Genomic DNA, 27,839 nt, shown 5'->3' with positions numbered 1-27,839 from the left:
CCTGGGAATTTTGGTAGAATGCGAGAATGGAAAAGAAAATCTCTTGCACAGCCATTTATTAATTTTGATAAGGAAGAAAAACAATGACCTCAGCTTTGGTATTATTTTACAATATAAATTCAGATCCCGTGACTGAAAACTGTTCGACTTAAAAGAGAACGCTCCAGGAACGCAAAAGCAGTTGGGCTGAACCAAGCGTGCGCGCTTTGGTAACGGGCTAGAAATCCCGCACGCGAGCCTGCCTCCTCTCCCCAGGCCTGAGCCGCCCCTCCCACTGCCCTTCCCCTCCCGCGAGTCAGAAGCTTCGCGAGAGCCCAGAGAGGCGGTGGGCTGCGCGACCCTACACCAGCTCCCGGCGGGAGAAAGCGCACCCTCTCCCGCGCCCCCGGAAGCCGCCGGCGTTCGGCGCTGCGCAGAGCCATGGAATTCTCCTGGCTGGAGACGCGCTGGGCGCGGCCCTTTTACCTGGCGTTCGTGTTCTGCCTGGCCCTGGGGCTGCTGCAGACCATTAAGCTCTACCTGCGGAGGCAGAGGCTGCTGCGGGACCTGCGCGCCTTCCCAACGCCCCCCACCCACTGGTTCCTTGGGCACCAGAAGGTAGATGGGAGGGAGGAGGGAGGAGGGAGGAGGGAGGAGGGAGGAGGGATGGGCGGAGGAGGGTGCGGCAGAGGAGCCCGGCCTGCGGAGAGACGGCTGCTTCCTTCCATCCCTGGGGACCCTCCGGCTTGCACTGGCCTTTCCAGCCCGGCCTGTGGCTCTCAGCATCATTTTTCCTTGCTCTGGAGACTTGCTTTCCCGCAGCCCCACAGGGAAAGGTCACTAAAGAGGAAGCTTTGGGGGCTGGGAGAGACCTATTTAAAGAACCTGAATATGGAAAAAGAAAGCGACGTGTACCTCAGGTCTGTCTCTCCCTGCTTCACCAAGCCTTCCACATGTGTTGCTTTAAAAATAGCATGTTATTCTAAATAACTTATTAATTGCAGAAAATATGCAAAATCGATCCCAATTGTTGGCACCCTTAGTCCATTTTAACCAGAGACAATTTTCTTTTCCTAAGATTCTTGTGAAGTAAGGAGCAGCCCCAGCCAGCCGCTCAAGAAATACTGGTTGATGGAAATTTGTAAAGGGAGACTGTTAGCTTTTGGTCTCTCCTGTCTTTTAAATCCACTCCCACCCTAATTGAGGTTTTTATTCATTCAGCCGAGTCTGAGCGGCAATTGTGTGATAGGTACTAAGATTACAAAGAGAAGCTAAATGCCTTCCCTGCACCTCCCAAGTCAGGTGCAGACTTAGGCCACAGACAGAAAATGAAAATTTAAGGCAATAGGTGCTTTACTAGAGGCCCAAAGACAAGGGAATATCCATCGCAGGAAAGTGTACATCTCCGCCTAGAGGAGGAAGGAAAGTCTGTGAAGGACTGAGCAGAGTCTTTAAAGGATGGTCGGGTGGTGTGGGGAAGGCATTCCAGCAGAGCTACTGCACGATCCTTTGGTTTCCCCCACTTTCTAGTCTTTCTTATCTAAAGCAACCACTTTCAACTCTTTTATCGTTTTCCTCTGGTATTTAAATCTTTATTTGTAAAATAATATTACTATATTGCATCTATTACTTTAATAAGTTTAGACATCTGCTGTGGTTTAGATATGGTTTGTTCGTCCCCACCAAGCCTCATGTTGAAATTTGATTCCCAGTGTTGGAGGTGGGATCTGATGGGAGATCTTTGGGTCATTGGGATGGATCCCTCATGAATGTCTTGGTGCAGCTGTCTCCTTCATAAGTTTTCACTCTCTTAGGCCCTCTTCACCCCCCAGAACTGATTGTTGAAAAGAACCTGCCACCTACTCCCCTCTCTCTTCCTCTGTCTCACCATGTGATTTCTGCACACAACTGCTCCTGTTCACTTCCACTATGAGTGGAAGCAGTCTGAGGTCCTCCTCAGATGCAGGTGCCAATGCCATATTCCTGTACAGCCTGCAGAATTGTAACGCATATAATCATCTTTATGAATTATCCAGCCTCAGGTGTTCCTTTACAGCAACACAAATGTACTAAGACAACATCCACCTATGAACTTCATGAGAGGCAATCACACCTCATCTTCCACTGTCCCAATAACTATATTGTATTGTATTTTTTAGTTAAATAGAAAAACCTCTATTTGTATTATTTTTATTATGCAAATGTTATTTACTGCTGATCTAAATGGTCCTCTTGCATTTTATTTTTTCATAGAACTTTCCCCCACCCCCACAATATTGTTAAATTCTTCCTTTTCTAATCTGCTTCATTTTTCAATATCTGTCAGTATTTTTTTTCCAAATGCTCTAATAGATCTGTCAAACACATCTAAATAATATTTCCAAGAATGCAAACATGCCAAATAATCTGTTCGTTTTTCTGGAGATGTTTTTCCCACAGACCTCTCCTCCTTTTCCAGTCTGGACTGGTTGTTCTTTAAGCTTGGTATGGAGATACTGTTCTAGGACTCCCCATTGTTGCTGTCCTGTGTTATGTATCTCTACTGTGTCATGGATACTATGTCGTCTGTTGTTTCCATTGAATTCTTTTGGCATCCTTGTCAAAAATCTATTGACCATAAATGTCAAGGTCTATTTCTGAATCTTCAATTTTAATCCATTGATCTGTATGTCTGTCCTAACTCACAGACAGAGAAAGTAGAAGGATGGTTACCAAAGGCTGGGAAGGGTAGTGGGGAGCTAGGGGAGGAGGTAGGGATGGTTAATGGGTACAAAAAAAATAGAAGGAGTGAATAACACCTACTAGTTGATAGCACAGCAGGGAGGCTATAGTCAATAATAACTATACATTTTTAAATAAAGAGTGTAATAGGATTGTTTGCAACTCAATGGATAAATGCTTGAAGGGAGGGGATGGGTACCCCGTTCTTCATGATGTACCTTTTTCACATTGCATGTCTGTATCAAAAAATCTCATTTACTCCATAAATATATACACCCACTATGTATGCACAAAAATTAAAAATTATAAATAAATTATATGTCTATCCTTATGCTATTACCACACTGCCTTACTGTTGCTTTGTAGTAAGCTTTGAAATCAGGAAGTATGAGTCCCCCTACTTTGTTATTTTCCAAGATTATTTTGGCTATTTGGAATCCTTGGGTTTCTATATAAATTTTAGAATTAGCCTATCAATTTCTACAAGGAACCAGCTAGGGTTCTGCTAGGGATTACATTGAATCTGTAGATCAGTTTGGGGATTATTGCCACCTTAACAATATTAGGTCTTCTGATCCATGAACACAGAAAGCCTTTCCATTTATTTAGGTCGTCTTTTTTTTTTTTTTTGAGACAGAGGCTTGCTCTGTTGCCCAGGCTGGAGCGCAGTGGTGCAATCTCAGCTCACTGCAACCTCCGCCTCCCGGGTTCAAGCGATTCTCCTGCCTCAGCCTCCTGGGCAGCTGGGACTACAGGCACACGCCACCACACCAGCTAATTTTTGTATTTTTGGTAGAGATGGGGTTTCACCACATTGACCAGGCTGGTCTCGAACTCCTGACCTCATGATCCACCCACCTCGGCCTCCCAAAGTGAATGGATTACAGGGGTGAGCCACCACGCCCAGCTTTCTTTAATTTTTTTAACGATGTTTTTGTATTTTTCAAAGTATACATTTCATTTTGCATTTCTTTTGTTAAATTTATTTGTTTCATTCTTTTTGAAGCTCTTGTGTCTTAATTTCATTTCAGATTATTTATTGCATTCATAGTGTTTTAGAGTCCATATTCCCTCTTGACTGTCACTAAGTTATTTTTTCTGTTGTTGAGAGGTTTCTATCAGAATTTTGCAGATTAGAGGTGACAGGCCTATCAAACTAATATTACCAACCCTCCCCATTTACTCAGATCTGGGTCCTTGTGGTGATTCACCTAAGTCACAAGGAAATCTAGTCTCTAAGGCTCAAAAGGTGAAACTATTTTACGTAGTCAGTAACATTTTATTGCTACATAATAACTGTACGTATTTATGGAGTACCTGTGATATTTTGATACGTGCATATAATGTACAGTGATCAAATCAGGGTGTTTAGGGTATTCATCACTTCTAACATTTATTATTTATTTGTGTTTGGAACATTTCATGTCTTCTCTTCAAGCTCTTCAGAAATATGCAATAAATTATTGTTAACAGTGCTATTGAACACCACAACTTATTCCTTCTGTCTAAAGACAGTAACATTTTAAGTATAGTCGTAAGGTTACAGAAGGATAAAGTGTGTGTAGGGAAAATTCCATACAAGATGAGAAATTTCATTCCTTACTCTTAATAATACAGGTCTTCTCACTATTCTTCAAACATGCCAAGGATATTCCTCCCTCAGAGCTTTGAACATGCACGTCTGTGGTTGTATTACTCTCCCTGCAAGTTATTCAGGCCTTTGAACAAATGTTACCTCCTAAAAGACGCTTGCCCTGACCATTCAGACTAAAATAGGACTTCTAGTACTCTCTATCTCCAGCCCTGTTATTATTATCTTGGCCCTTATCAGTCTCTGACACTATACTGTGTACTCTTTTGCTTGTTCGTTTATTATCCACCACTAACTACAGTATAAAATCTGTGAGAGGGAGGGTCTTTGTTTGCCACTATAAACCCAGTGCATGGTACAGTTCCTGGTGCATAATAGGTGCTCAGTAAATCCTTTGTTGAATGCATAAATATATTAGGTGCTGAGAAAATTCATTTATTCAAAGATCAATTTACTACATAGAGTAGGCCAGGTAAGGTTTGACATTTATTCAATAGGTCACTGAATCTCAGCCAACATATGGGACCTAGGATGTATATATGCAAGTGTGTGTGTTTGTGTGTGTATCTGTGTGTGTACTTGGATGTACTGCAGAGAGCATCTTTGTAGCTAAGTAGTATAAAGCACTTGGGCTCCAGAGTTAAACTGGAGTTTGAATCCTCATTACTGGTTGCCAGTTGTACACACTTGGACAGATCATTTAACCTAGTCTGTAGGGCTCAATTTCCTCATCTGTAAAATAGGGATTGTAATTATATCTACTTCATAGGGTTCTTGATGTAAATATTAAATAACATAAAACATGGAAAGCATTTAGCAGCGCCTAGTTCATAGCAGTGCTTGATAAATGTTAGCTGTTGCTATTTGGGGGCACTGTGCATTTTCTGAACGTTTCTGAACAATGTTCAGTACCCATTTTCAAGTATATTTAGATGCTTCTCTGGGGATGAAAAAATAGAAATTAAATATAGTACAGGATTCACAATAGTTTTCTGTCCTTTTTGTCTAGTCAGGAGTTGAAAAAGTATAATGAAATACTTCCATGTGGCTGGGGTATTTATGAAAGTTTTTTACCTAAACAAACAATTGTCATATTAGTTTATAATTTCCATGAGGGCAAAGGCCTTGTCTTTGTTATATTTCTCTGTATCTCTACCACCTGGTACATGTGATAGACACTCAGTAAATACTTGTGTGTTTATTGTTTGTGAATGAATAAATGAAAAAATATTCACATTGTTGAAAACCACTACTCTGGATGGTGGGCGCTTATCACTGGCTTGATTATGGCAACATTAGCAAAGAAGAGTGCAGTATTTTAGAAACTAGATTTCAAGAGTCTCAACCTTTCAGTGGCCTTGAACTATCCAGAGAGCACTTTATGGGTTAAAATTGCTAAATGATAACAGAGAAAAATGGGAGCCAGAGTTGTCCACCTCTCCTGAGGATGAGAACAAACAATCCTGCAGCAGATACCGTGTGATTGGTCACATGAGGAAAAATCTGGCAGCCTTCAGATTACTTTGCAGCTGGGGACTCCCATCATCATGCTCAAGTGTATAGATGGGCACACCAAAACACACACGCGCAGGTGCCCTCCACTTTACACAAGAAACAAATGTAAATGAATCTTGTTTTCAGTGATTTAGAGAAACAATGTAAATGACCCGTTACTCATCTGCTTCTAAAAGCAAAAAGTCCTTCTCCGGTGGTAGTATTTGCACTCTCATTTGTAAATGTTGGAAGCTGAAAGTTTTGTATTTGAGTTGGCTTTAAGCTTCACACATCTGTGTAAACGGACCTTCTGTTGTTGGGAGGAGAATTTGGATTTTCTTTGTAGATAGAGTTGGCAATTTTTTAGAGAGAAGCATTTACTACTAAGTCATGAGAAATAATTAGTGGTGCATAATTAGAGAGAGGAACAGGGAGAAGAAATGGTGAGCTGGATGTAGGGTCATGCCCCATTTAGTAACTGTTAGTTTCCCACTTAGGAGATACATCTTTTAGCTTCCAGATCCCACTCCAGTCTGAGTGTGTGATGTTGGCAAGTGAGGCAGAGAGTGTGACTCAGCTTACCCTCTATTGGGACAAGAGTTCACAGTAAATGTCGTTCAACAGTGACTTGGTCTGGCGGTACAGGTTATATTAATATTGAGACGATAACTACACGAACTTTGTTTAGAGAATTATCCCCCGAGTTTAGAAGTTCCAAAGAAAGCATGTTATGTCACTTCCAGAAAAGTCTCAGGCTCCTCTGCTTGTGTGACCTTATCACTTGAATTCAGCTTGTGTCTGTAAGAGGGGACAGGTCCAGCCTGGCTGGCTGTCTAATTACTTTTACTTTTTTCACTGCAGTTTATTCAGGATGATAACATGGAGAAGCTTGAGGAAATTATTGAAAAATACCCTCGTGCCTTCCCTTTCTGGATTGGGCCCTTTCAGGCATTTTTCTATATCTATGACCCAGACTATGCAAAGACATTTCTGAGCAGAACAGGTAAGAAGAGGGGGAAATCTCTGGGACCTATTCCTCCTAGAAGTGAAATGCTTAAAACCCATAGGCAAGATTCCAAAGCAAAGATTGGTTGGAGGTCTTTAAGAGACCCAGGAGCAAGTATGGGGAGGTGACAGGTTTCCTACCAGTACTGAAGGGGATTCCCATGTCCTCCCCAGTCCCTTGTCTTATTCAGGACTGCATGGGCATGTTGAGGTCAGTATAACTTAAAACCCAGCTGGCATTACCAGACTTGCCAGGCAAGGCTTCCCTTGCCTTCTCTGGGTTTGTTTTGTTTTGTTTTGAGATGGAGTCTCACTCTGTCACCCAGGCTGGAGTTCAGTGGCGCAATCTCATCTCACTGCAAGCTCCGCCTCCCGGGTTCACACCATTCTCCTGCCTCAGCCTCGAGTAGCTGGGACTACAGGCGCCTGCCACCATGCCTAGCCAATTTTTTGTATTTTTAGTAGAGACGGGGTTTCACCATGTTAGCCAGGATGGTCTCGATCTCCTGACCTTGTGATCCGCCTGCCTCGGCCTCCCAAAGTGATGGGATTATAGGCATGAGCCACCGCGCCCGGCAGCCTCTGTGGATTTTATGACTTCACTGTCAGCAACACTTCCCATTCCTACCGCTGGTTTCCAGCATAAGTCTCAAGAGGGTGGGAAATCAGCAGTAACTCTACCTCTGGTGGTTCAGTATGTAAGCCTGAATGTTAGGTCCTTAATTTACCCATCAAACCTTTTGATTATGATCCAAATTTTAGCTTTCCTCTCCACATATTTCTTAACTATGTCCCCTTTTCAGGTATGAGTCATCTACCTCCCCCACCCAATCCTTTTTTAAGGCTTTCATTGTGGATTATTTCATAGCGTAATACTAAAATGTCCAGTTTTTGCCCTGTCAACTTCGTAAAATGAAGGTTTTTATCTTTCAGTGTTTCCTGTGCATTGTATCCACCACTCCTAATAAAACCTAATAAAAGAAGAGCATTGTCCTGACTATCTCCATGTTTCCAGTCCCCTTGCTCTGATTTGTCTCATGTTCACCTGTTAAGGACAAGAACAGTAGAACACCTCCACTTTGGGGTTCACAAAAACACCAAGAGGCATTGGCACCTCAGTACCTGGTGTCTGCTGGCCTTTGCTCTGATCCTTAATTTGCCTTCTGTAAAGAATATATGTTGTCCCAACTATGGTTATGGAAACTTTGCAACCCTCAGGCAAACTCTCTTTCTGTTGGAGGAAGTGTAAACGAGGGAAGAATCAGGGTTTCTGTACTTGCCTGCCTCATAGGGCTGTTCTCTGAAACTGAGCCAGGACTAACACAGGTCTTTCCCTAGGCTGCCAAAGGCAGCAGGAAGTAAGCCCTGGGCTCTCTTTTGCTCACTATTTGTGGTTGGTGCAGGGAAACGCAGAAAACCGGAAAACCGTCACCAACTTGAACTGATAATGAAAGCTCCCTCTAATGATGTCTTTTGTTTCCTCTGCTTGACTCTGCAGATCCCAAGTCCCAGTACCTGCAGAAATTCTTACCTCCACTTATTGGTATGTATGTGCAAATGAGAGGTATAGCCCACTCTCATTCAGAGTCCCCTTTCCATAGTAGAGCATGCCAAAGGAACTGAAATCTGAATTCAAAAGCATAAAGAGTGTAAGGTAGAGCTATACTGTTATCTAGGGGAAAGATTGAAAGAGAGCTCTAAGGTCAACACAACACCACTTCCCAGAAAACTTCTTCATCCATTTCTCTCCCACAAAGTCTTCTTCTCAAGGCAGCAAATATGTGAATCTGTCCCCTCTCTCTTTAAAACTGCAGCCTCGGCCGGGCATAGTGACTCATGCCTGTAACCCCAGCACTTTGGGAGGCCAAGGTGGGAGGATCACTTGAGGTCAGGATTTCGACACCAGCCGGGCCAACATGGTGAAATCCCATCTCTACTAAAAATACAAAAATAGCCAGGCGCGGTAGCACGTGCCTGTAGTCCCACAACTCGGGAGGCTGAGGCATGAGAATTGCTTGAACTCAGGAGGTGGAGGTTGCAGTGAACTGAGATCGTGCCACTGCACTCCAGACTAGGTGACAGAGCAAAACTCTGTCCACAGCCCCCACCAAAAAAAATCTACCCAAACTGCAGTCTCACCACCCCATTCTTGTTTTCTTTATCCTTCTCTCTCGTTTTCTTGGATGTTTTCCTTTCTTTTTGGAGTTCCTTTATTTCCACATGTAAATCAGTAAAATTTTGCTCTAGAGTTTGGCAATATTCTGTCAGCTGATAAATTAAGCTCTTTAATTACATAATTGGTATTTATGTTAAACAAGACATGAATTAAAGAAAAGAATATAGGCTTGTATTAGGAACCACTTAGATTTGAATCTTGCCCCCTCCTGCACTGACTGGTTAAATATGATCTTAGGGAAGCCATTTAATCTCTCCCTATCTTAGTTTCCTCATCTTTGACAATAAGGTTGAGAGTCACTTTGCTGGGCTGTTATGAGGATTAAATGAAATACATATTTTTAGCACTAAATGTAATGGCCACCATTGTGTGAGTGACAGATCATGCATCATGAGCCTGGCATGTTGTAAGCACTCAATGAATGGTATCAATTATGTATTAATAAACTTTAAAGTCCTTTTAAAGTCAAATCCTAATGACCAGTCTGGCAGTAGAAGATTGTGAAGCATTAGCCTTAATTAAGTATTTCCACATAGTATCATTCCCAGACCTGCGCTCAAGGAGGGAATATCAGAAGACAGAGTGGACACTCTTGTCTATTTCCTTGTGAATTTATGTTCATCATATAGTTTATGGATTGGTTTGGAGTGGAAAGGAAAGGAATTTACTTGCTGTGTTACTAGTGTGAGCTAGGGAGAAGGTTGGCTACCTTAGGTATTCACTTTCAGTTAACCTCCACAGCAACACAGGGAAAAACGTATTTAGTATCATAGTTCATTGTTGAGAAAACTAAACCTCACGAAGTTTAAGTCACTTATTCAGTTACTACATAGGTAGCAACTGGTGATTTCAGGATTAGCACGCTCATCTTATAAAGCTTTGAAATTTATTAGACTTTGAAACTCTTTCTCACAGTATTAAATGCATCCATCCCAGAAGTAAGCTTCTAAATTCACCTTCATCTATTAAATTGCATTGTATATTAATACAAGTGCTACTTTGATATTCCACTATTTCATGACTGCCTGTAGGTCATGGTTACTCCACGCTGCCTGTGTTCCTCATCTCTCCTTCATCTCATCTGATTAAATGGCATAAGGTTTTCTGCCTTTTATTTCTCAAGGGAAAGGACTGCTGGCTCTAGATGGACCCAAGTGGTTCCAGCATCGTCGCCTGCTAACTCCTGGATTCCATTTTAACATCCTGAAAGCATACATCGAGGTGATGGCTCATTCTGTGAAAACGATGCTGGTAAGTGAAGGGGAAAAGTGCTCTGGTGCATTGCAAAATGCTCCCAGCAATGGACAATATTAGGTTAATGTTTCGTGGGCCATGAAAATTAAAATTCAGTTTCTAAAAATTTAACAAATGTACAAGTACTCATTGAACAATAGGTGTCTAAAAATTTGTTATGTTCTTTGGGTGATAATATTAATAAAAAGAAGATCCGGTCCTCTGTCTTAAATATATTTTGAGATTTTATGGCAGCAAACCAGGTACCAAATGGGTATAGGTGTGTTTCATGGACGGCAGGTCTGTACAAACTTACCCCAAAGTCTGAGGAAACCGAGAGGCTGAAGAAAAAGGCTGACAGATTATTAAAAAGAAACATTCAATAGAGGCTTTCAAACAGAAACCTTGGCTGTTTCACACAGTGGTGACACAAGATGTTGGATCCCTGTGCCATTACCCTCCAGACCCAGGAATTATAGACCATGGGGAGGGACACACATGCTTCAGAGGAAATTAATAATAGTAAGAACTTGCCCTGAGGGCAAGATTTATTGTAAGTACATGCTCTTACACAAGGAATAATAGATAAACTGGAAATCTCAGAGCATTCCTGGAACTAAAGTTCATTGGAAGTCAAGAAGGTGGATTAGCTTCCAAGATGGAGTTGTGTTAACCTCCACAAGGTGACAGGCAAGGGTGGCAGAAGCAGCTATAACAGCTTCAGATTCAGAGGAAACTCAAATTTGCCATGAAATATAAGCTGGACTTGAATATGTAGGTAATATGAATGAGAGTATTCAAGGCAGAGTGAGGGAGCATGAACAAAGGTTTGGAGATTGGCATAGACTTGCAATGGCCATAAAGAACCAAGCAAAAGAGAATGTCTGTATTAAAGTTGCAGATGTGAATTTCCTCTTGTAGTTGGTGGAGGATCACTAGGCCCTGATCTACACCTTTCAAAGGGGCGGAAGAACATTGTAGGGAAACATTCCTGTGAGTGGTCTCGGATTTACAAATGAGTTCCACTCCAAAACTCTATTTGTACAATGGCTTTGATTTTTAAATCTTATTTATTTTGAAATCAGACAAGTTATTCACTAATACACTTTCATCATAGACACTTCAAATACCACAAACAAAGGCAAAGTTTTCCTCTCACTTCATGTGCAAACCCATCCCTGTTCCCATACAAACCACTGTTAACAGCTCAATGATTGGGTTCTCAGCCAAACTCACAGAAGCAGTTTGAACCCGAAGTCAGCTAGGATTGTGGTGAAAACATCAGTGTGAGTTCTCAAGGCAGAGACCCAGAAACTGCGGCGCAAGCTAGCGAGAGAGGAGAGCATCCTTTTCTGATTCTAGCACTGTTCAGCTGCAGCACAATTTCAGATCCTCCAGTGATTGCACTGGAGCTGCACTGGAGTTTTCTCTCTATTTCTCGGAGCGCTTCCTCCCCTCCTCATTTCTCAGCCACATATTTCTGTGGGATTTTCCTCACACTTCCTTCCTCTGCTGAATCATTCCAGAGTTTCTCAAGCTTGGAAGCCTCCCTCCTGTTCTCATTTCTTCTAAATTCACCATTTGCTCTCAGTAAAACTTACATAGTTGAGATAAAAGCTCTTTGACTAGACAATTTTTTTCTTAGGGAAAAGTTTTTAAAATTCTCTTTGCCTTTGTGGTTGCTGCGTCTCTGAAATTTTAAAAGTTCAGGTTGACCGATAGGTCTTAAGCTAGGGGCTAGGAGCTTAAGACCTATTGGTCAACCTGAACTTTTAAAATATCAATTTATTTGAATTTTTACAAAAAGTATGCTTATTATACAAATACATTTTCAACCAAGGACCTTGTGACAGTTTTAAAATGTCAGGCAAAGCATTTCAAGCAGTATGAGTAGGTCTCTTTGTGGGGAAGTTAAACCAGGTCAGGCTTCGCTGGGGGCAGCTCCCTGTAGCAGCTCCTCTCCACACTTGCTCCATTTCCCACTTTTGAATCCAAAATGTTTTTGAAAATGTTCTCAGTTTATTTTAAATGTGGCTCTGGTGGTTGAGAGCAGTGGCAGGGCATCTAGCAAGTTTGGAATGGAAGATGGAGGCAGCCCTGGGGTAAACCCCTTGGTATTATGGGTCTTGTGTCAATGATTGTTTTAATGGAACTCTGGTCTGTTTGAAAGCAGAGTTATGGTAATAACTGAAAAGCCACAGATCTTTAACTCAGCCATTTACCATATATGCAGGTTTCTCCATGCTCCTTCTCACTCCACTGGGTGTATTTTTCCCTTCCTCATGCCCTGAGTAAGCACATAGCTTATTTACTCATGTGACCTTTGGTTCCTGCTGGATCAGGTTTGTCTGCCTTAAATCATAAAAGCAGGGCCAGGCGGGAGCCTTCAAATGCAGGCAGTTTGGTCATGGTGATGGTGATGATGCTGACCTTGACCTCCTGTGCCAGGATAAGTGGGAGAAGATTTGCAGCACTCAGAACACAAGCGTGGAGGTCTATGAGCACATCAACTTGATGTCTCTGGATATAATCATGAAATGTGCTTTCAGCAAGGAGACCAACTGCCAGACAAACAGGTCAGTGGTGGGAGAGCAAAAAAGATATTTCTACACATTTTCTAAGTTGTTTATTAACGCATTATCCCAACTTTCTCTTCTAGCACCCATGATCCTTATGTAAAAGCCATATTTGAACTCGGCAAAATCATATTTCACCGCTTGTACAGTTTCTTGTATCACAGTGACATAATTTTCAAACTCAGCCCTCAGGGCTACCGCTTCCAGAAGTTAAGCCGAGTGTTGAATCAGTACACAGGTATTTGCTGGGTTTGGGTTGCCCACATCCATATGCTGTCATGATTGTACTGTGTCTGTCTAGAGGGATAAACCTTAATGTAACGAGAGAAAGAATCTTTGTTATTAATGGAGCTTTTATATAGACACTGCTCCAAAGAAATTTGACTTGAGTCCTTTATAAGGCTTTGCTTCAACCATAGCAGTAAGTCTTACCAGAATTTTCATATATATATATACTATTTTTACTGTGGATAATTATTATTAATACAAATATAGGTAGGCACTTAAGACTTGAAAATATACATGGAATATGGCTTTTTGCACAGCGATTGCAGTAATAATAATGACAGGCTAAAACCATGCAACATAGGAATGGAGAGAGGAACAGCGTAAACATGGACATGGACCTGAAAGAATCTTGATTCAAAAACAGTTTTAGCAAGCATAAACACAAAAGTTGAAATAGATTAAGCTTTTTAAGCAATTCAACATTACTTGTCATGAATGCCATAGTGGAAAATACTTATCAAGCAGTGAATTAATCCTTCATCAGCTCCACCACTTACTAGCAGTTACTAGTAAGTTACTTACTGCTTTGTTTCAGTGTCATCTAGAAAATGGAGATTAAAAAGCAACCGATCTCACAGGTTTGTTACGATGAGTGGGTTAATATATATAAAGCATTTAAGACAGTGCCTGGCACTGAATAGATGTTAAATATAAAGTATAATTATGTCAAATGTCTTTGCTTCCAGGAATTTTGCAAGACACACCAACATATGCACATTTACACATACATATATGCACACATGCACATAGATATTATAAAGAGGACACTCAGAGAAGCAGGTTATTGACAATTTAAAGCATAAATGGGCATTATAAATAGCAACTATTCCCAAGTCTTTCTGCATCATGGCACACACAGAAAATGTTAGTGTTTGTGTACTTCATTGGAGTAAAGAGGAATGGATCTGGGGGAAGCTATACAGAACTTTGTAAAAAAAATCTTTACTTTTTAAATATTATACAATTATGATGAAAAAGTAAAATGCAAAGTATTCAGGAAAATAATATTTAAATGTTAAATTTATTCAATTTAAAACCTTTTCAATTTTTTTTTTTTTTTTTTTTTGAGATGGAGTCTCTCTGTGTCACTCAGGCTGGAGTGCAGTGGTGTGAGCTCAGCTCACTGCAACCTCCACCTCCCGGGTTCAAGCAATTATCCTACCTCAGCCTTCTGAGTAGCTGGGATTACAGGCACCCGCCACCATACCTGGCTAATTTTTGAAAATTGTTTATTTTTATTTAGTCAAATTTATCAATATTTTATTTTATTGCATCTGGATTTTTAGTAATCACAAAAAGCCATTCTCTATTCCAGGGTTTCTCAACCCTCAGCACTAATGGCCTCTTGGATTAGATAAGTCCGTATTGTCAAGACATGTGCATTATAGGATGTTTAGCTACATCCCTGACATCTACCCACTTGATGTAGTAGAGCTCTGATAGTTGTGGCAACCATAAATAACTCCAGACATTATTAAATGTTCCCAGGGCCAAAATTGCCCCCAGTTGAGAACCACTGCCCTGTACCCAGGTTGTAGAGAAAATTATTTATATTTTCTTGTGGTACTCGTGTAATTTCATTCTTTTCGTATTTAAATCAGAGATCTAAACTCCATTTAGAATTTATTCCTATATATGGTATGAGGTATTGATCTAATTTTTCCAAATGTTTATCTAGTTGTCCCATCACCATTATTCAAAAGTTTATCTTTTCAAGTGATTTGAGATAACCATCTTTATCACATTCTAAACAGATACATGTACTGGTATCTATTTTGGATGAGAGTATATTTGGATGTTCTCTTATATTCCATTGACCTATCTACCAGTGTACTAGAATCACACTGTTTTAATTAAGGAGATTTTGTGGTTTTTTCCAACATTAATAGACCTTATTTTTAGAAAAGTTTTAGGTTTGCAAAAAAGTTCAGCAGAAAGTACAGAGAGTTCTCATATTACCCATGTAACAAACCTGTACATGTACCCCTGTATCTAAAATAAAATTTGAAATTTTTAAAATAGTAAATAAATATTACCTCTGTTCCATATTTTTGTTTTGTTTTTTTCTTTCAACTCCTTCAATTATAAATATATTGGCATTTCATTTCCTGCCTTCTATTTCATTCCATTTTATTTAATAACTTTTCCATGAAGATAAAATATTAGACTGAGGAAGAAAAGAATGATTGGTCACTTGCATCTAAACTTGAAATCATCTTAATTTTATTGCCCACATACTGATAGAAACTATGTTTTTGATCTGTGTTGTTTATCTTTGGAGCTTTGATCAAAAGTCCCTTTGATGGGAAAATAAACCATCTGTGAAAATGACATCTATTTAAACATCTGGAAATCAGGCAAGATTTGGAGCTATTCATTAACCGTGGCTTGCTTTATAATTTATTTGACTTTGCTATCACTTTGGTAATTGGAAACTATTTTTCTACCCAGATGCGATAATCCAGGAAAGAAAAAAATCCCTCCAGGCTGGGGAAAAGCAGGATAACACTCAGAAGAGGAAGTACCAGGATTTTCTGGATATTGTCCTTTCTGCCAAGGTGAATCTTCTAAATTTCTAAGCCTGCTCAAGTGGCCAGTTAATTATGTAAATAGGTGGGTAAGTGAGAATGGGATGGGGAGACGAGAATAAAACCGATTGACTAAGTTTAACCATACTTTGAATTGATGAGTGGCTTCATGCAATTTGAGACAAAGAGAGAATTCTGCAACTCTATCGCTAGAGGAGGATTAGTAAAGACTAAACGAAGGATTTGACAAGTTTTGGGGATTGTCATATGGATACATGGATTTTAGGGGATCATGTAAAATGGTCACATGGATAAACATACAAAATTGTGATGATAAGATCCTGGGGAATCTGGGAGTTGAAGAGAATTTCTAGGGCCTACTGATTGAGGGCCCTCTTTGTAAGGCCTGCTTTTCTTATCTAACCTTGGTTCTCCTTTATTCTTTGGGCAGAATATGGTTTATACCACGTATTTGTCGAACTGAATTAAAATTTAAACCCCTATTGACAACTGATTTTTCCCCTAAAATCATGATTGTGGTCGTATATCCAAACATTTATAAACTGGCATCTTATTTAAAATATCTGTATTGTACTTTCTAGGATGAAAATGGTAGCAGCTTCTCAGATACTGATGTACACTCCGAAGTGAGCATGTTCTTGTTGGGAGGACATGACTCCTTGGCAGCAAGCATCTCCTGGATCCTTTACTGCCTGGCTCTGAACCCTGAGCATCAAGAGAGATGCCGGGAGGAGGTCAGGGGCATCCTGGGGGATGGGTGTTCTATAACCTGGTAAGATCTGCACCCCTAAATTTTTCATCCTAGTTTTCCCCCTGAGATTTTGCTTTATTTTTTGCCCTGGTACCTTAGTGACCCTAGTGCCTCATGATATGTATAGGTGAAACAGAAGAAGTAGGCTACTTTTCTGTTCTTTCTAAAGAGAGCTCCCTATTATTCTCTTTTGTCTTTTGGGGGGGGGAAAAGTTTATCCATGAATTCTCTGTCATTGTTTTTCTAATCAATGGTGTGTGAAATGTCTTATTTCTTTATTTCACCTTGGCTGTGATGCATTGGAAATGAGGACTTGATCCCTATGCTGACACTTAGAACTTAAACAGTAGGGTTCAAGTGGAGTTCCTCTTCTGAGAGAGCTGAATGATTAGCTACATTATCTAAGGCTCATTCTCGACATCTCCCATCCGCTTGTCACCAATTTTATTCCTTAGGATTGATTTTAGACTTCAGACATAATACTAGATGATATATACTATAGCTGAGTTGAGCAAATATGGACTGAGGACATTTTAAATACTGAGACTTTTTTTTATGACTATGATTTATTGTGGGCCCTGTCTTCGATGAGCTCATGGTCTAATACAGGAGACAGGAGACAGACCTCCAAATTGCAGTGTAGCATGATGAGGGCAATGACAGAGATATGTGCTGGCATGGGAAGACACAGAAGACAAGTACCTACCCTGGCATGGGAGCTCAAGGAGATTTCCTTGGGTATACGACACTTCAGCTGACCATTACAGGGTAAGTAGGAGTTAGCCAGGTGGAAACTGTCATCTCTATTTTGCTAGACTTTAAGTATATTTTGCTGTTAATAAAGCCCAGGTTATGCTGTTTGCAAAGATAAAATATGTTCCTGACATAATCTGGTCAAAGGGACAGGAAGATGGAAATGCTAAGGACAACTCAGCAGCATGACCAGATAAAAAACACCATATTTCATATGCAAAAGTCAACTCAATTGGAACATTTGTAAAACCAAATTCGACATTATAAAAGTATATTAGAGATCTCATTTTATAAGGAAATAAAGCCCTTTCCTGCCATAAACTAAAAGGTTTAATCTCTATAGCACAAAATACAATGTTAAGTAATCATTTTTAATTTTTTTAACTGACAAAAATTGTGCATATACATGTTATATATGTGTGTGTGTATATATATGATATACAACATGATATTTTGATATATGTACACATTGTGGAATGACTAAATCTATCAATGGACGTGTTCATTAACTCATACTTATTTTTTGTGATGAGGACATTTAAAATCTACCCTCTTAGCAATTTTCAAGTATACAAATTTTTATTAACTCCGATCACATATTGTACCATGCTTCTCCTAAACTTATTCCTCCTGTCTGACTGAAATTTTATATCCTTTGACTAACATCCCTGTAATCCCCCATTCTCCCACAGCCCCTGGTAACCACTGTTCTACCCTCTGCTTCTGTGAGTTCCATATTTTAGATTTCCACATGTGAGATCATGTGGAATTCATCTTTCTGTGCCTGGCTTATTTCACTTAGCATAATGTCCTCCAAATTCATCTCTGTTGTCATAAATGACAAGATATCCATCGTTTCTATGGCTAATGAATATTCCATTGTTTATATATATGCCACATTTTCTTTATTCATTTATCCAATGATGGACACTTAAGTTGATTCTGTATCTGGGCTATTGTGAATAATGCTGCATGGGAATGTAGATGTCTCTTCAACACACCGATTTCGTTTTGTTTGGTTATATATACAGAAGTGGAATTGCTGCATCATATGGTAGTTCTATTTTTAATTTTTTGAGGAAACTCCGTACCATTTTCCATATGGCTGTACTAATTTACCTTTTTCTCCACATCCTCACCAACATTTGTCTTTTTGGTGATAACCATTGTAATGAGCATGAGGTGATGTCTCGTTATGGTTTTAATTTACATTTCCCTGATGATTAGTGATGTTGAGCATTCTTTTTTATACCTGCTGGCCACTCATATGTTTTCTTTTTAGAAATGTTATTTAAGGTTTTTCTGATTTTTAAATCAAGTTATTTGTTTTCTTGCTATTGAATTGTGTGAGTTCCTCATATATTTTGAATATTAACCCCTTATCAGATATATCATTTGCAAACATGTTCTCCCATCCTTTAAATTGTCTCTTCACTATGTTGATTGTTTCCTTTGTTGTGCAGAAGCTTTTTAGTTTGCTGCAAAACCATTATCTATTTTTTCTTCTGTTGACTATACTTCCAGAGTGGTATCCAAAAAATCATTGCCAAGAATAATATCAAGAAGCTTTCCCTATGTTTTTTTCCTAGTAGTTTTATAGTTTCAGGTCATATGTTTAAATCTTTAATCCATTTTGAGTTGATTTTTGTATATGGAGTGAGATAAAGGTCCACTTTTATTCTTCTACTAGTGCATATCCAGTTTTCTCAACAGCATTTACTGAAGATACTGTCCTTTCACCACTGTATGTTCTTGGCACCTTTGTAGCTCAGTTGACAATAAATGTGTGGGTGTATTTCTGGGCTCTTCATCCTGTTTTATTAGTTTATATGTCTCTTTTTTTAGAAACACTGTGCTGTTTTGGTGACTAGAGCTCTGTAGTCAATTTCAGATCAGGTAGTACGATGCCTCCAGCTTTGCTCTTGTTGCTCAAAATTGCTTTGGCTGTTTGAGTTTCTTTGATTCCATCAAATTTTAGGGTTTTTTTTTTTCAATTACTGTGAATAATGCCATTGGAATTTTGATGGATTGCACTGAATCTTTGGGTAGAGTGGATATTTTAACAGTATTAATGCTTCCGATTCATGAACACAGGGTATTTTTCAACTTGTGTTTTCTTCAATTTCTTTCACCAGTGTTTTTGTCTTAATTTAATTGTTTTATTTCCCTAGATTTTGGGATTTGGGGGTAACAAGTGGTGTTTGGTAATGAGTAAGTTCTTTAGTGGTGATTTGTGAGATTTTGGTGCACCCATCACCCAAGCAGTATACACTGTACCCAATTTGTAGTCAGTCTTGTATCCCTCACCTCCCTCCCACTATTTCCCCCAAGTCCCCAAAGTCCATTGTATCATTCTTATGCCTTTGCATCCTCATAGCTTAGCTCCCACTTAGGAGTGAGAACATATGATGTTTGGTTCTCCATTCCTAAGTTACTTCACCTAGAATATTGGTCTCATTTCCATCCAGGTTGTTGCAAATGCCTTTATTTTGTTCCTTTTCAGGGCTGAATAGTATTCCATTATATATACATCCTACAATTTCTTTATCTACTATTGATTGATGGGCATTTGGGCTGGTTCCATATTTTTACAATTGTGAATTGTGCTGCTACAAACATGCAGGTGCAAGTGTCTTTTTCATATAATGACTTCTTTTCCTCTGGGTAGATACCCAGTAGTGGGATTGCTGGATCAAATGGTAGTTCTACTTTTAGTTCTTTAAGGAATCTCCACACTGTTTTCCATAGTGGTTGTACTAGTTTACATTTCCACCAGCAGTGTGGAAGTGTTCCCTGTTCACTATATCCACACCAACATCTATTATTATTTGATTTTTTTATTATGGCCATTCTTGCAGGAGTAAGGTGGTATTGCATTGTGGTTTTGATTTGCATTTCCCTGATCATTAGTGATGTTGAGCATTTTTTCATATATTTGTTGGCCATTTGTACGTCTTCTTTTGAAAATTATCTATTCATGTCCTTTGTCCATTTTTTGATGGGATTTTTTTTTCTTGCTAATTTGTTTGAGTTCCCTGTAGATTCCGAATATTACACCTTTGTTGGATGTATAGGTTGTGAAGATTTTCTCCTACTCTTTGGGTTGTCTGTTTACTCTGCTGATTATTTCTTTTGCTGTGCAGAAATGTTTTAGTTTAATTAAGTCCCACCTATTTATCTTGTTGTTGTTTTTATTGTTTGGGGTTGTTTTGTTTTGTTTCAGCTTGGTTTTCCATCTGCTTTTGGGTTCTTGGTCATGAAATCTTTGCCTAAGCCAATATCCAGAAGGGTTTTTCTGATCTTCTAGAATTTTTACGGTTCAGGTCTTAGATTTAAGTCTTTGATCCATCTTGAGTTGATTTTTGTATAAGGTGAGAGATGAGAATCCAGTTTCATGCTTCTACATGTGGCTTGCCAATTATCCCAGCACAGTTTGTTGAATAGGGTTAATATTTGCTTTATATATTTAGGTGTTCCTGTTTTGGGCACATATTTATTTACAACTATCATATCCTCCTGATTGATTGACCCCTTTCTCATTATATAATGGTCTTCTTGTCTCTTTTTACAGTTTTTGTCTTAAAGCCTAATTTTTCTGATAAAAGTTAAGCTACCTTTGCTCTCTTTTGGTTTCTATTTGCATGGAATATTTTTTCCAACCCTTCACGTTCACTCTATGTGTGTTCTTAAAGATGAAATGAGAATCTGTAGAGGCATATGCTTGGGTCTTGTTTTTTTTTTTTGTTTTTTTTTTTTTGTTTTTTTCCATTCATTCATTCAGCCACCCTTTTGATTACAGAATTTAATTCATTTGTATTCAAGGTAATTATTGACAGACAAGGACTTACTACTGCCATTTTGTTAATTGTTTTCTTGTTGTTTTATAGATCTTTTGTTCCTTTCTTCCTCTCTTACTCTTTTCCTTTGTGATTAGGTGCTTTTCTCTAGTGATGTACTTTGATTTTTACTTTTTATCTTTGGTTGCTCTACTATAGGTTTTTGCTTTGTGGTTACCATGAGGCTTACATGAAGCATAGTTATAAAAAGCTATTTTAAACTGATAGCAGCTTAACTTTCCACACTTAAAAAAACCTATACACTTTTACTCTGCCAACTGCCCTCCATTTTAGGTCTTTGATGTCATAATTTACCTAGTTTTGGAGATGTGTCCCCTGATTTTGTATCCCTCAACAAATTATTGTAGCAACAGTTATTTTTATAGTTTTGGCTTTTAACTTTATACTAGAGACAGAAGTAATTAACATACCACCACTACGTTATTAGGGTATTCTAAATTGACTATGTATTTACCTTTACCAGTGAGATTTTTGTTTTCAGTTTTCATGTTGTTAATTAGTATTCTTTCATTTGAACTTGGAAAATTCATATTAGTGTTTTTTTGTAAGGTGGTTCTAGTAGTGGTGAATACCCTCAACTTTTGTTTATCTGGAGATGTCTTTATCTCTCCTACATTTTGGAAGATAACTTTTGTTCCATGATTGAAATGGCAAAATTGGTTTTTTAATTATGCAAAGTGCCAGGGTAAACAGAATTACTCTTTTTTTTTTTTTGAGACCAAGTTTCGCTCTTGTTGCCCAGGCTGGAGTGCGGTGGCATGATCTCGGCTCACTGCAACCTCTGCCTCCCGGGTTCAAGCAATTCTCCTGCCTCAGCCTTCCTGAGTAGCTGGGATTACAGGCATGTGCCACCGTGCCTGGCTAATTTTGTATTTTTAGTAGAGATGTGGTTTCACCGTGTTGGCCAGGCTGGTCTCAAACACCTGACCTCAGATGATCCACCCACCTAGGCCTCCCAAAGTGCTAGGATTACAGGCGTGAGCTACTGCGCCCAGCCAGAATTACTCTTATTTATCCTGAGCTTGAGGAAGAAAGAATTCAAAATTAGAATTTCACATTACCTAATGGCCAAAGCCTGCATTCAAAATAAGTAATCAGAAAAACATATAAAAACACAGTAAGGTAAACAGACTATATGCAGTCATTTTATTGAACCAATCTAACTAGGTAGGATGCAAATTTTTAAAAAAAACAAAACTTTATTCTTCTCCCACTTATAAACTTTAAACTTGCTTTGTAGAGCAAGTCTCTGGGGAAAAATCCTGAGTGGGTCTCATAGAGTTCTCATTCATTTAAATCACAAGAACAATCTTGTGTCAGTAATTAAACTGTCTGGCCCAGTGTGGTAATGAAACTTTCAAATGCTTATCCACTTGAGCTTTTCTTTCCATCCCGGCTTGGTACTTCTTTGGGCCTAGAAGCCAGCAATGGGCAAGGGGTTTATCATTGACTTATTCTTACTGACCAGCTCCCCAATACCCAGTAGCTGCTGTTTCTGGCCCTTCCAGGAATGGTTTTAGGAGGAAAGGGGATAAGGAGTAAAGGGCTGGTAATATTGTGATCATACCAAAGGGCTTGGTGGATATTTCTATGCTTCCCTTTCTCTCAAGGAGAAACTCCCTTTCTTGGAGACTCTCTCACTAGAACTTTCCAGTGGTGATTCAGGGAACAAGAGAATCTTTGTCCTTAGGCAGAGTCTTTTTCAAGCTGGTCCCAGAGCTCTCCCTCTTGCCAGTTAATTGGTTCAAGGGCACAGTTGCACATCCTTGCCTTGCCTCTGCTACTGTCCTCTGCCTTTCTGTCTGTTCAGAGTTACAGCCTTTCACGTTAGTCCTGTACTCCCCAATCTCCAAGGAGCACAAGTCAAATCATCTAAGTGATTCTCTTGAAGCCTCTTGTTTAAGATAGGGGAAGCACCCTTCCTTTTCCATGGCACTCTGGCATTCCAACAACACTTTAAAGAATTTTTTCTCTCAAAATTCTTAAGCGTCTCCTCTTCAATCCTTCGCCATTTTTTTGCATTATTACTTTATATGATGAACTAAGAGTTGCAAAACTGGTTTTCAGAAATCTCCTTAGCAAATGTTTTACTGGTAGTTTAGCAGCTCACTTTATAATAAAGATATATGATATATTTATTTGGTTCCTCTGCCTCTGGGGCCTCAGCTCATCCTAAAACAGAGAGTCCCATTTTAAAATTCTGTTACATAGCCCAGTGGCAAATTGGCTTTGACCTGAGGGTAATAATGACCAGGAACAAACATAGAACAGAAAAAAATTAAACTGGATATGATATCTGAGTCCCTTCCCTCCCTCATCCTCACAGGGACCAGCTGGGTGAGATGTCGTACACCACAATGTGCATCAAGGAGACGTGCCGATTGATTCCTGCCGTCCCATCCATTTCCAGAGATCTCAGCAAGCCACTTACTTTCCCAGATGGATGCACATTGCCTGCAGGTCTTTATGTTCTTTTCCTAAGCAGTTCCTAGAGGCTGTGGGATCCTGGAGACCACAGTGACAAAGATTAGTGAGTCTCTTAACACTTGGAGAAATCAAAAGATAATGCTAACGAGTGGCTTAGGTTTAATCACCTATGAGGAGCTCAGAGGATAATGCTTTGATCAGATGTGAATTTCAATGACTTTCCCAAAGGCACGTAGCCAGTTGCAGCAAAGCTAAGCCCAGAATCCCTGTCTCTGGAATCCAACCCAGGGTCTCTTCCATTATGGGACATCATTTCTAAGATAACCTTTGTTTGACTGAGTTTGAAACCCAGCTGAAATTTCATAGAAAATAGCACCAGTATCTTTATCTGAAAGACCAAGGGGGATCTTTGACCTCATCATCATATCACCTTTATAAATGTGCAACATTTAATAGTTCATATAGAGCCTTTAAACCCATTATCTCATTTTTCCCCTTGGAATCCAGTGTTAACAGATGCTTATACAATGACTTACAGTTTACTGAACACATTTAAATACTTTTGATGTGGCCAGAAATCCAAAGGGAGCCCCAGTGTATAGATGAGGTTAACTGATGTGAGCAGAGCTAGAACTCGTGCAGAGGCCCTGAGTCTGGAGCCTAGAGCTCTTTGGAACAACACAGGTTTTTGACCAGGGCTTATAGGAAGCAGAGGGGCCATGTGAGATATATTTTCACTTATCTGATTCAATGTTCTGTTAATTCATGTCTTAGGAAGCAAGCCAACAGGATTGCTTGTGGCAAACACCTACAGCCTGTTACTGTAACTTTGCTGACAGACCCAGAATTAATTTCTGGAAACTAGAATTATTTCTGGAAACCAAATAACCCTCAGATTCTCTCTCCTTTGTTTTGTACTCTGTTTCTCCCCAAACCACATGGATATTTGCCAAAATTATCTCTACTTTCCATATGTGAACGGCACCAGTAGAAATTTGTCACTGTATCTGCATGATGGAATCACAGTTCTGTGCTTTTTTATTCTTTTTTTGTTTTCCTCTCGAGATGGACTTTTGCTATGTAGCCCAGGATAGAAGATAGTGGCGTCATCTCTGCTCACATCTACCTCTGCCTCCCAGGTTTAAGAAATTCTCCTGCCTCAGCCTCCCAAGTAGCTGGAATTATAGGTGCACACCACCACGCCTGGATAATTTTTGTATTTTTATTAGAGATGGGATTTCACCATATTGGCCAGGCTGGTCTCAAGCTCCTGACCTTGAGACCAGCCCTCCTCAGCCTCCCAAAGTAGTGGGATTACAGGTGTGAGCCACCGCGCCCAGCCAGTTCTGTGCTTTAATACCCAAACTGTCTCCAGGAGGAGCGTAATAGTCCATTAAGAGGTATTTAGGGCAGGCACAGTGGCTGATGCATATAATCCCAATATTTTGTGAGGCCAAGGTGGGAAGATTCCTTGAGGTTAGGAGTCTGAGATTAGTCTGGGCAACATAGGGAGACCCTGTCTTTACAAAAAAAAAAATCACCAGGCATGGTATTGCATGCGTGTATTCCTGCCTACTTGGGGGGCTGAGGCAAGAGGATCACTTGAGCTCAGAAGTCGAGGTTACTGTGAGCAATGCTCACACCATTGCTCTCCAGCCTGAGTGACAGAGCCAGACCCTGACTCTAAACAAAAACAAAAAACAAATATTTAAGTAATTTCCAAACATAGCAGAAAACATAAGCATGGTTTATCACTTCGATATGACACCAACAGCTACTTAAGATAGAATCATGAATTAAGTAAATTGTTGTGTGGAAAGCTAAGGTGCCAACCCAAGCCGCATCTTCTTAGGTGTTCCTCACTGGTGTCATTAGCTACAGCAGGCAGAGCATTGCCAGGAGCTAGCTTGTCCCTTCAAGAACCAAAGTCTTGTTTAAGAGCAGTATAACAGTAGCCCACAACTTGCTGTTTCTCCTGCAATCTCTTTTATTTCCCTCCTTTCTCAGGGATCACCGTGGTTCTTAGTATTTGGGGTCTTCACCACAACCCTGCTGTCTGGAAAAACCCAAAGGTATGATTCTCTCTTGTACGTAAATATTTCCAAGAACTAATGCTGTGCAAGTCACTTTTTGATAGCTAAGCACAGAAGTGGCTATATAATTAAGGGAAATGACACAAAGTAAACAAAAATAAACGTAAAAGCCAAAAGAAATGTAAAACTATTCTATGTTCTTGAAACACTCTTGATGCGTATCAGTGATTTCTTTCACAAAAGCCACTAAGGTTTAAGATCTATTACATGTAATAGGAAGCCGGGGTGTATGTCTCTGTAACAATTGGCCACATAATCATTTAGGCTTGATTTCTAAGTGGATGCACATCCATTTCTAGGTGGATGTATCTCTATAGTGAAAATAATACCACTTGCCATAGTACTTTTGTTTCCCTGGGTATCAGACAAATCAACTGGGAGGCTGTAAGGTCTGCAGGTATGAAGGTGCACTGCCCAGTGTAGTAGCCACGGGCCACATACGGCTACTGAGCACATGAAATGTGGCCAGTTGGAATTGAGTTGTGCTGTAAGTGTAAAATACGCGCTGGATTTTGAAGATGTAGTACGCTAAAAAAATGTGAAACATTTCCTTTTAGTAATTATTTATATTGATTACAGGTTGGAATGAAAATTTTTGATTAAATAAACTCTATTAAGATGAATTTCACGTTTTAAAAATGTGGCCACCAGAACATTTTAAATTATACATGCAGTTCACATTATATTTCTCTTGATCAGTGCTAGGTAGTAGGTGAAGAAATGTGTTCATGTTGTTTTGGGGATGGTGGTGGGCTTTTCCTCTCATTTCAGGTCTTTGACCCCTTGAGGTTCTCTCAGGAGAATTGTGATCAGAGACACCCCTATGCCTACTTACCATTCTCAGCTGGATCAAGGTGAGAACAATTTGACGTTGCTCAAAGTATCCAAAGATGTTTACTTGAGAGTAGTTTATTCCTTTCAGCTCCTCAGCTCTGTAAATTCTTCCAGGGAGCCATAGATCTTGGTGCCTATTTGAGCCCCAAAGGATCAGTTAGTTTTACAAAGGACAATCCTATTCTCTGTCACCTCCTTTTTGGCTATGCCTCGAAAGCAGTCCCACAATGTAAGCTACTGCTCACAGGCTCAATGCAGTCCACCTTCAAAGCGAGATAAATAATTTCATGAGTAACTCCAACTGCCACCTTGTTATAGGGAAGGCATCATGTTGGAGCCTCCCAGCTCACATTCTCACAGTAAACAATTTAAGTCTAAAGTTCAAAAGTTTCAATGGCATTAGGTGGAAAAATGTCGCTTTACTGTGTACTGTAGACTTCTTGTGCTAGTATTATAATATAGTCAGAAGACACATCATTTTTTCAAGTATCGCTTTCTTTCCCTCTTATCTTCAGGAACTGCATCGGGCAGCAGTTTGCCATGATTCAGTTAAAGGTGGCCATTGCTTTGATTCTGCTCCACTTTAGAGTGACTCCAGACCCCACCAGGCCTCCTACTTTCTCCAACCACTCTATCCTCAAGCCCAAGAATGGGATGTATTTGCACCTGAAGAAACTCTCTGAATGTTAGATCTCAGGGTACAATGATTAAATATACTTTGTTTTTAAGTTAAATTTACAGCTAATGATTCAAGCAGATAGAAAGGGATCAATGTATGGTGGGAGGATTGGAGGTTGGTGGGATAGGGGTCTCTGTGAAGCTACAATGATCCAAAATCATTTCTAGGTACACAGTGTGTCAGCTAGATCTGTTTCTATATGACTTTTGGAGATCTTCAGATCTTTTCTGTTAAACTTTCACTACTGTTAATGCTATATACACCAATAGACTTCCCTATATTTTCTGTTGTTTTTAAAATAGTTTTCAGAATTACGCAAGTAATAAGTGCATGTATGCTCACTATCAAAAATTCCCAACACTAGAAAAGCATGTAGAATAAAAATTTTAAATCTCACTTCACATAGCCTAGAGTCTATGCCCTGACCAATCCTACTGCTTTTCCTGAAAACAGAATAATTTAGTGTGCATTCTTTCGGCTGTTTCCTATACATTTTTTATGTAAAATACAGCAATGTGTTCATATAGATGTGATCATTCCTATATTGTTATTGATTTTTTCACTTAATAAAAATTCACCTTATCCCTTATCATGGCTTTATGGTATTCTGTAGTATGAATGTACTATAATTTATTTAACTATTTTCCTTATTGGGCATTTAAGTTATTTCTAGTTTTTTAAAAACAAGTTTGTTGGCCATTTATGTTCATATTTGTTTTGTTCTCTGTGATTTGTCTGTACACTGTTTATGCTTGTTTTTCTGTGGAATTGTCTTTTTCTTATTGATTGTTATGGGTTCTTTATATATTATGGATAATAATCCTTGATTATAA

At 39.5% G+C, this 27,839-nt stretch overlaps 1 protein-coding gene and 1 pseudogene across 1 annotated transcript; one reads left to right on the top strand and one right to left on the bottom strand.

Annotated features, from left to right (window-relative positions):
* LOC112626621 overlaps positions 1-27,839 on the bottom strand; it is an 87,317-nt pseudogene that overhangs the window by 30,560 nt on the left and 28,918 nt on the right.
* On the top strand, positions 142-27,595 carry LOC112621265 (cytochrome P450 4X1). Its single transcript, XM_025380619.1, has 12 exons — positions 142-597; positions 6,647-6,788; positions 8,289-8,333; positions 10,090-10,217; positions 12,648-12,775; positions 12,859-13,013; positions 15,515-15,621; positions 16,194-16,384; positions 23,300-23,433; positions 25,408-25,472; positions 26,265-26,347; positions 26,843-27,595. The coding sequence occupies exons 1-12, from the start codon at positions 421-423 to the stop codon at positions 27,015-27,017; spliced, it is 1,530 nt and encodes a 509-aa protein (XP_025236404.1). The 5' UTR covers positions 142-420; the 3' UTR covers positions 27,018-27,595.

This window comes from Theropithecus gelada, chromosome 1, assembly GCF_003255815.1.
Source record: "Theropithecus gelada isolate Dixy chromosome 1, Tgel_1.0, whole genome shotgun sequence".
Classification (NCBI taxonomy): Eukaryota; Metazoa; Chordata; class Mammalia; order Primates; family Cercopithecidae; genus Theropithecus; species Theropithecus gelada.
Note: the sequence above shows the minus strand (reverse complement) of the source record. Positions and strands in the feature narration are given on the sequence as shown.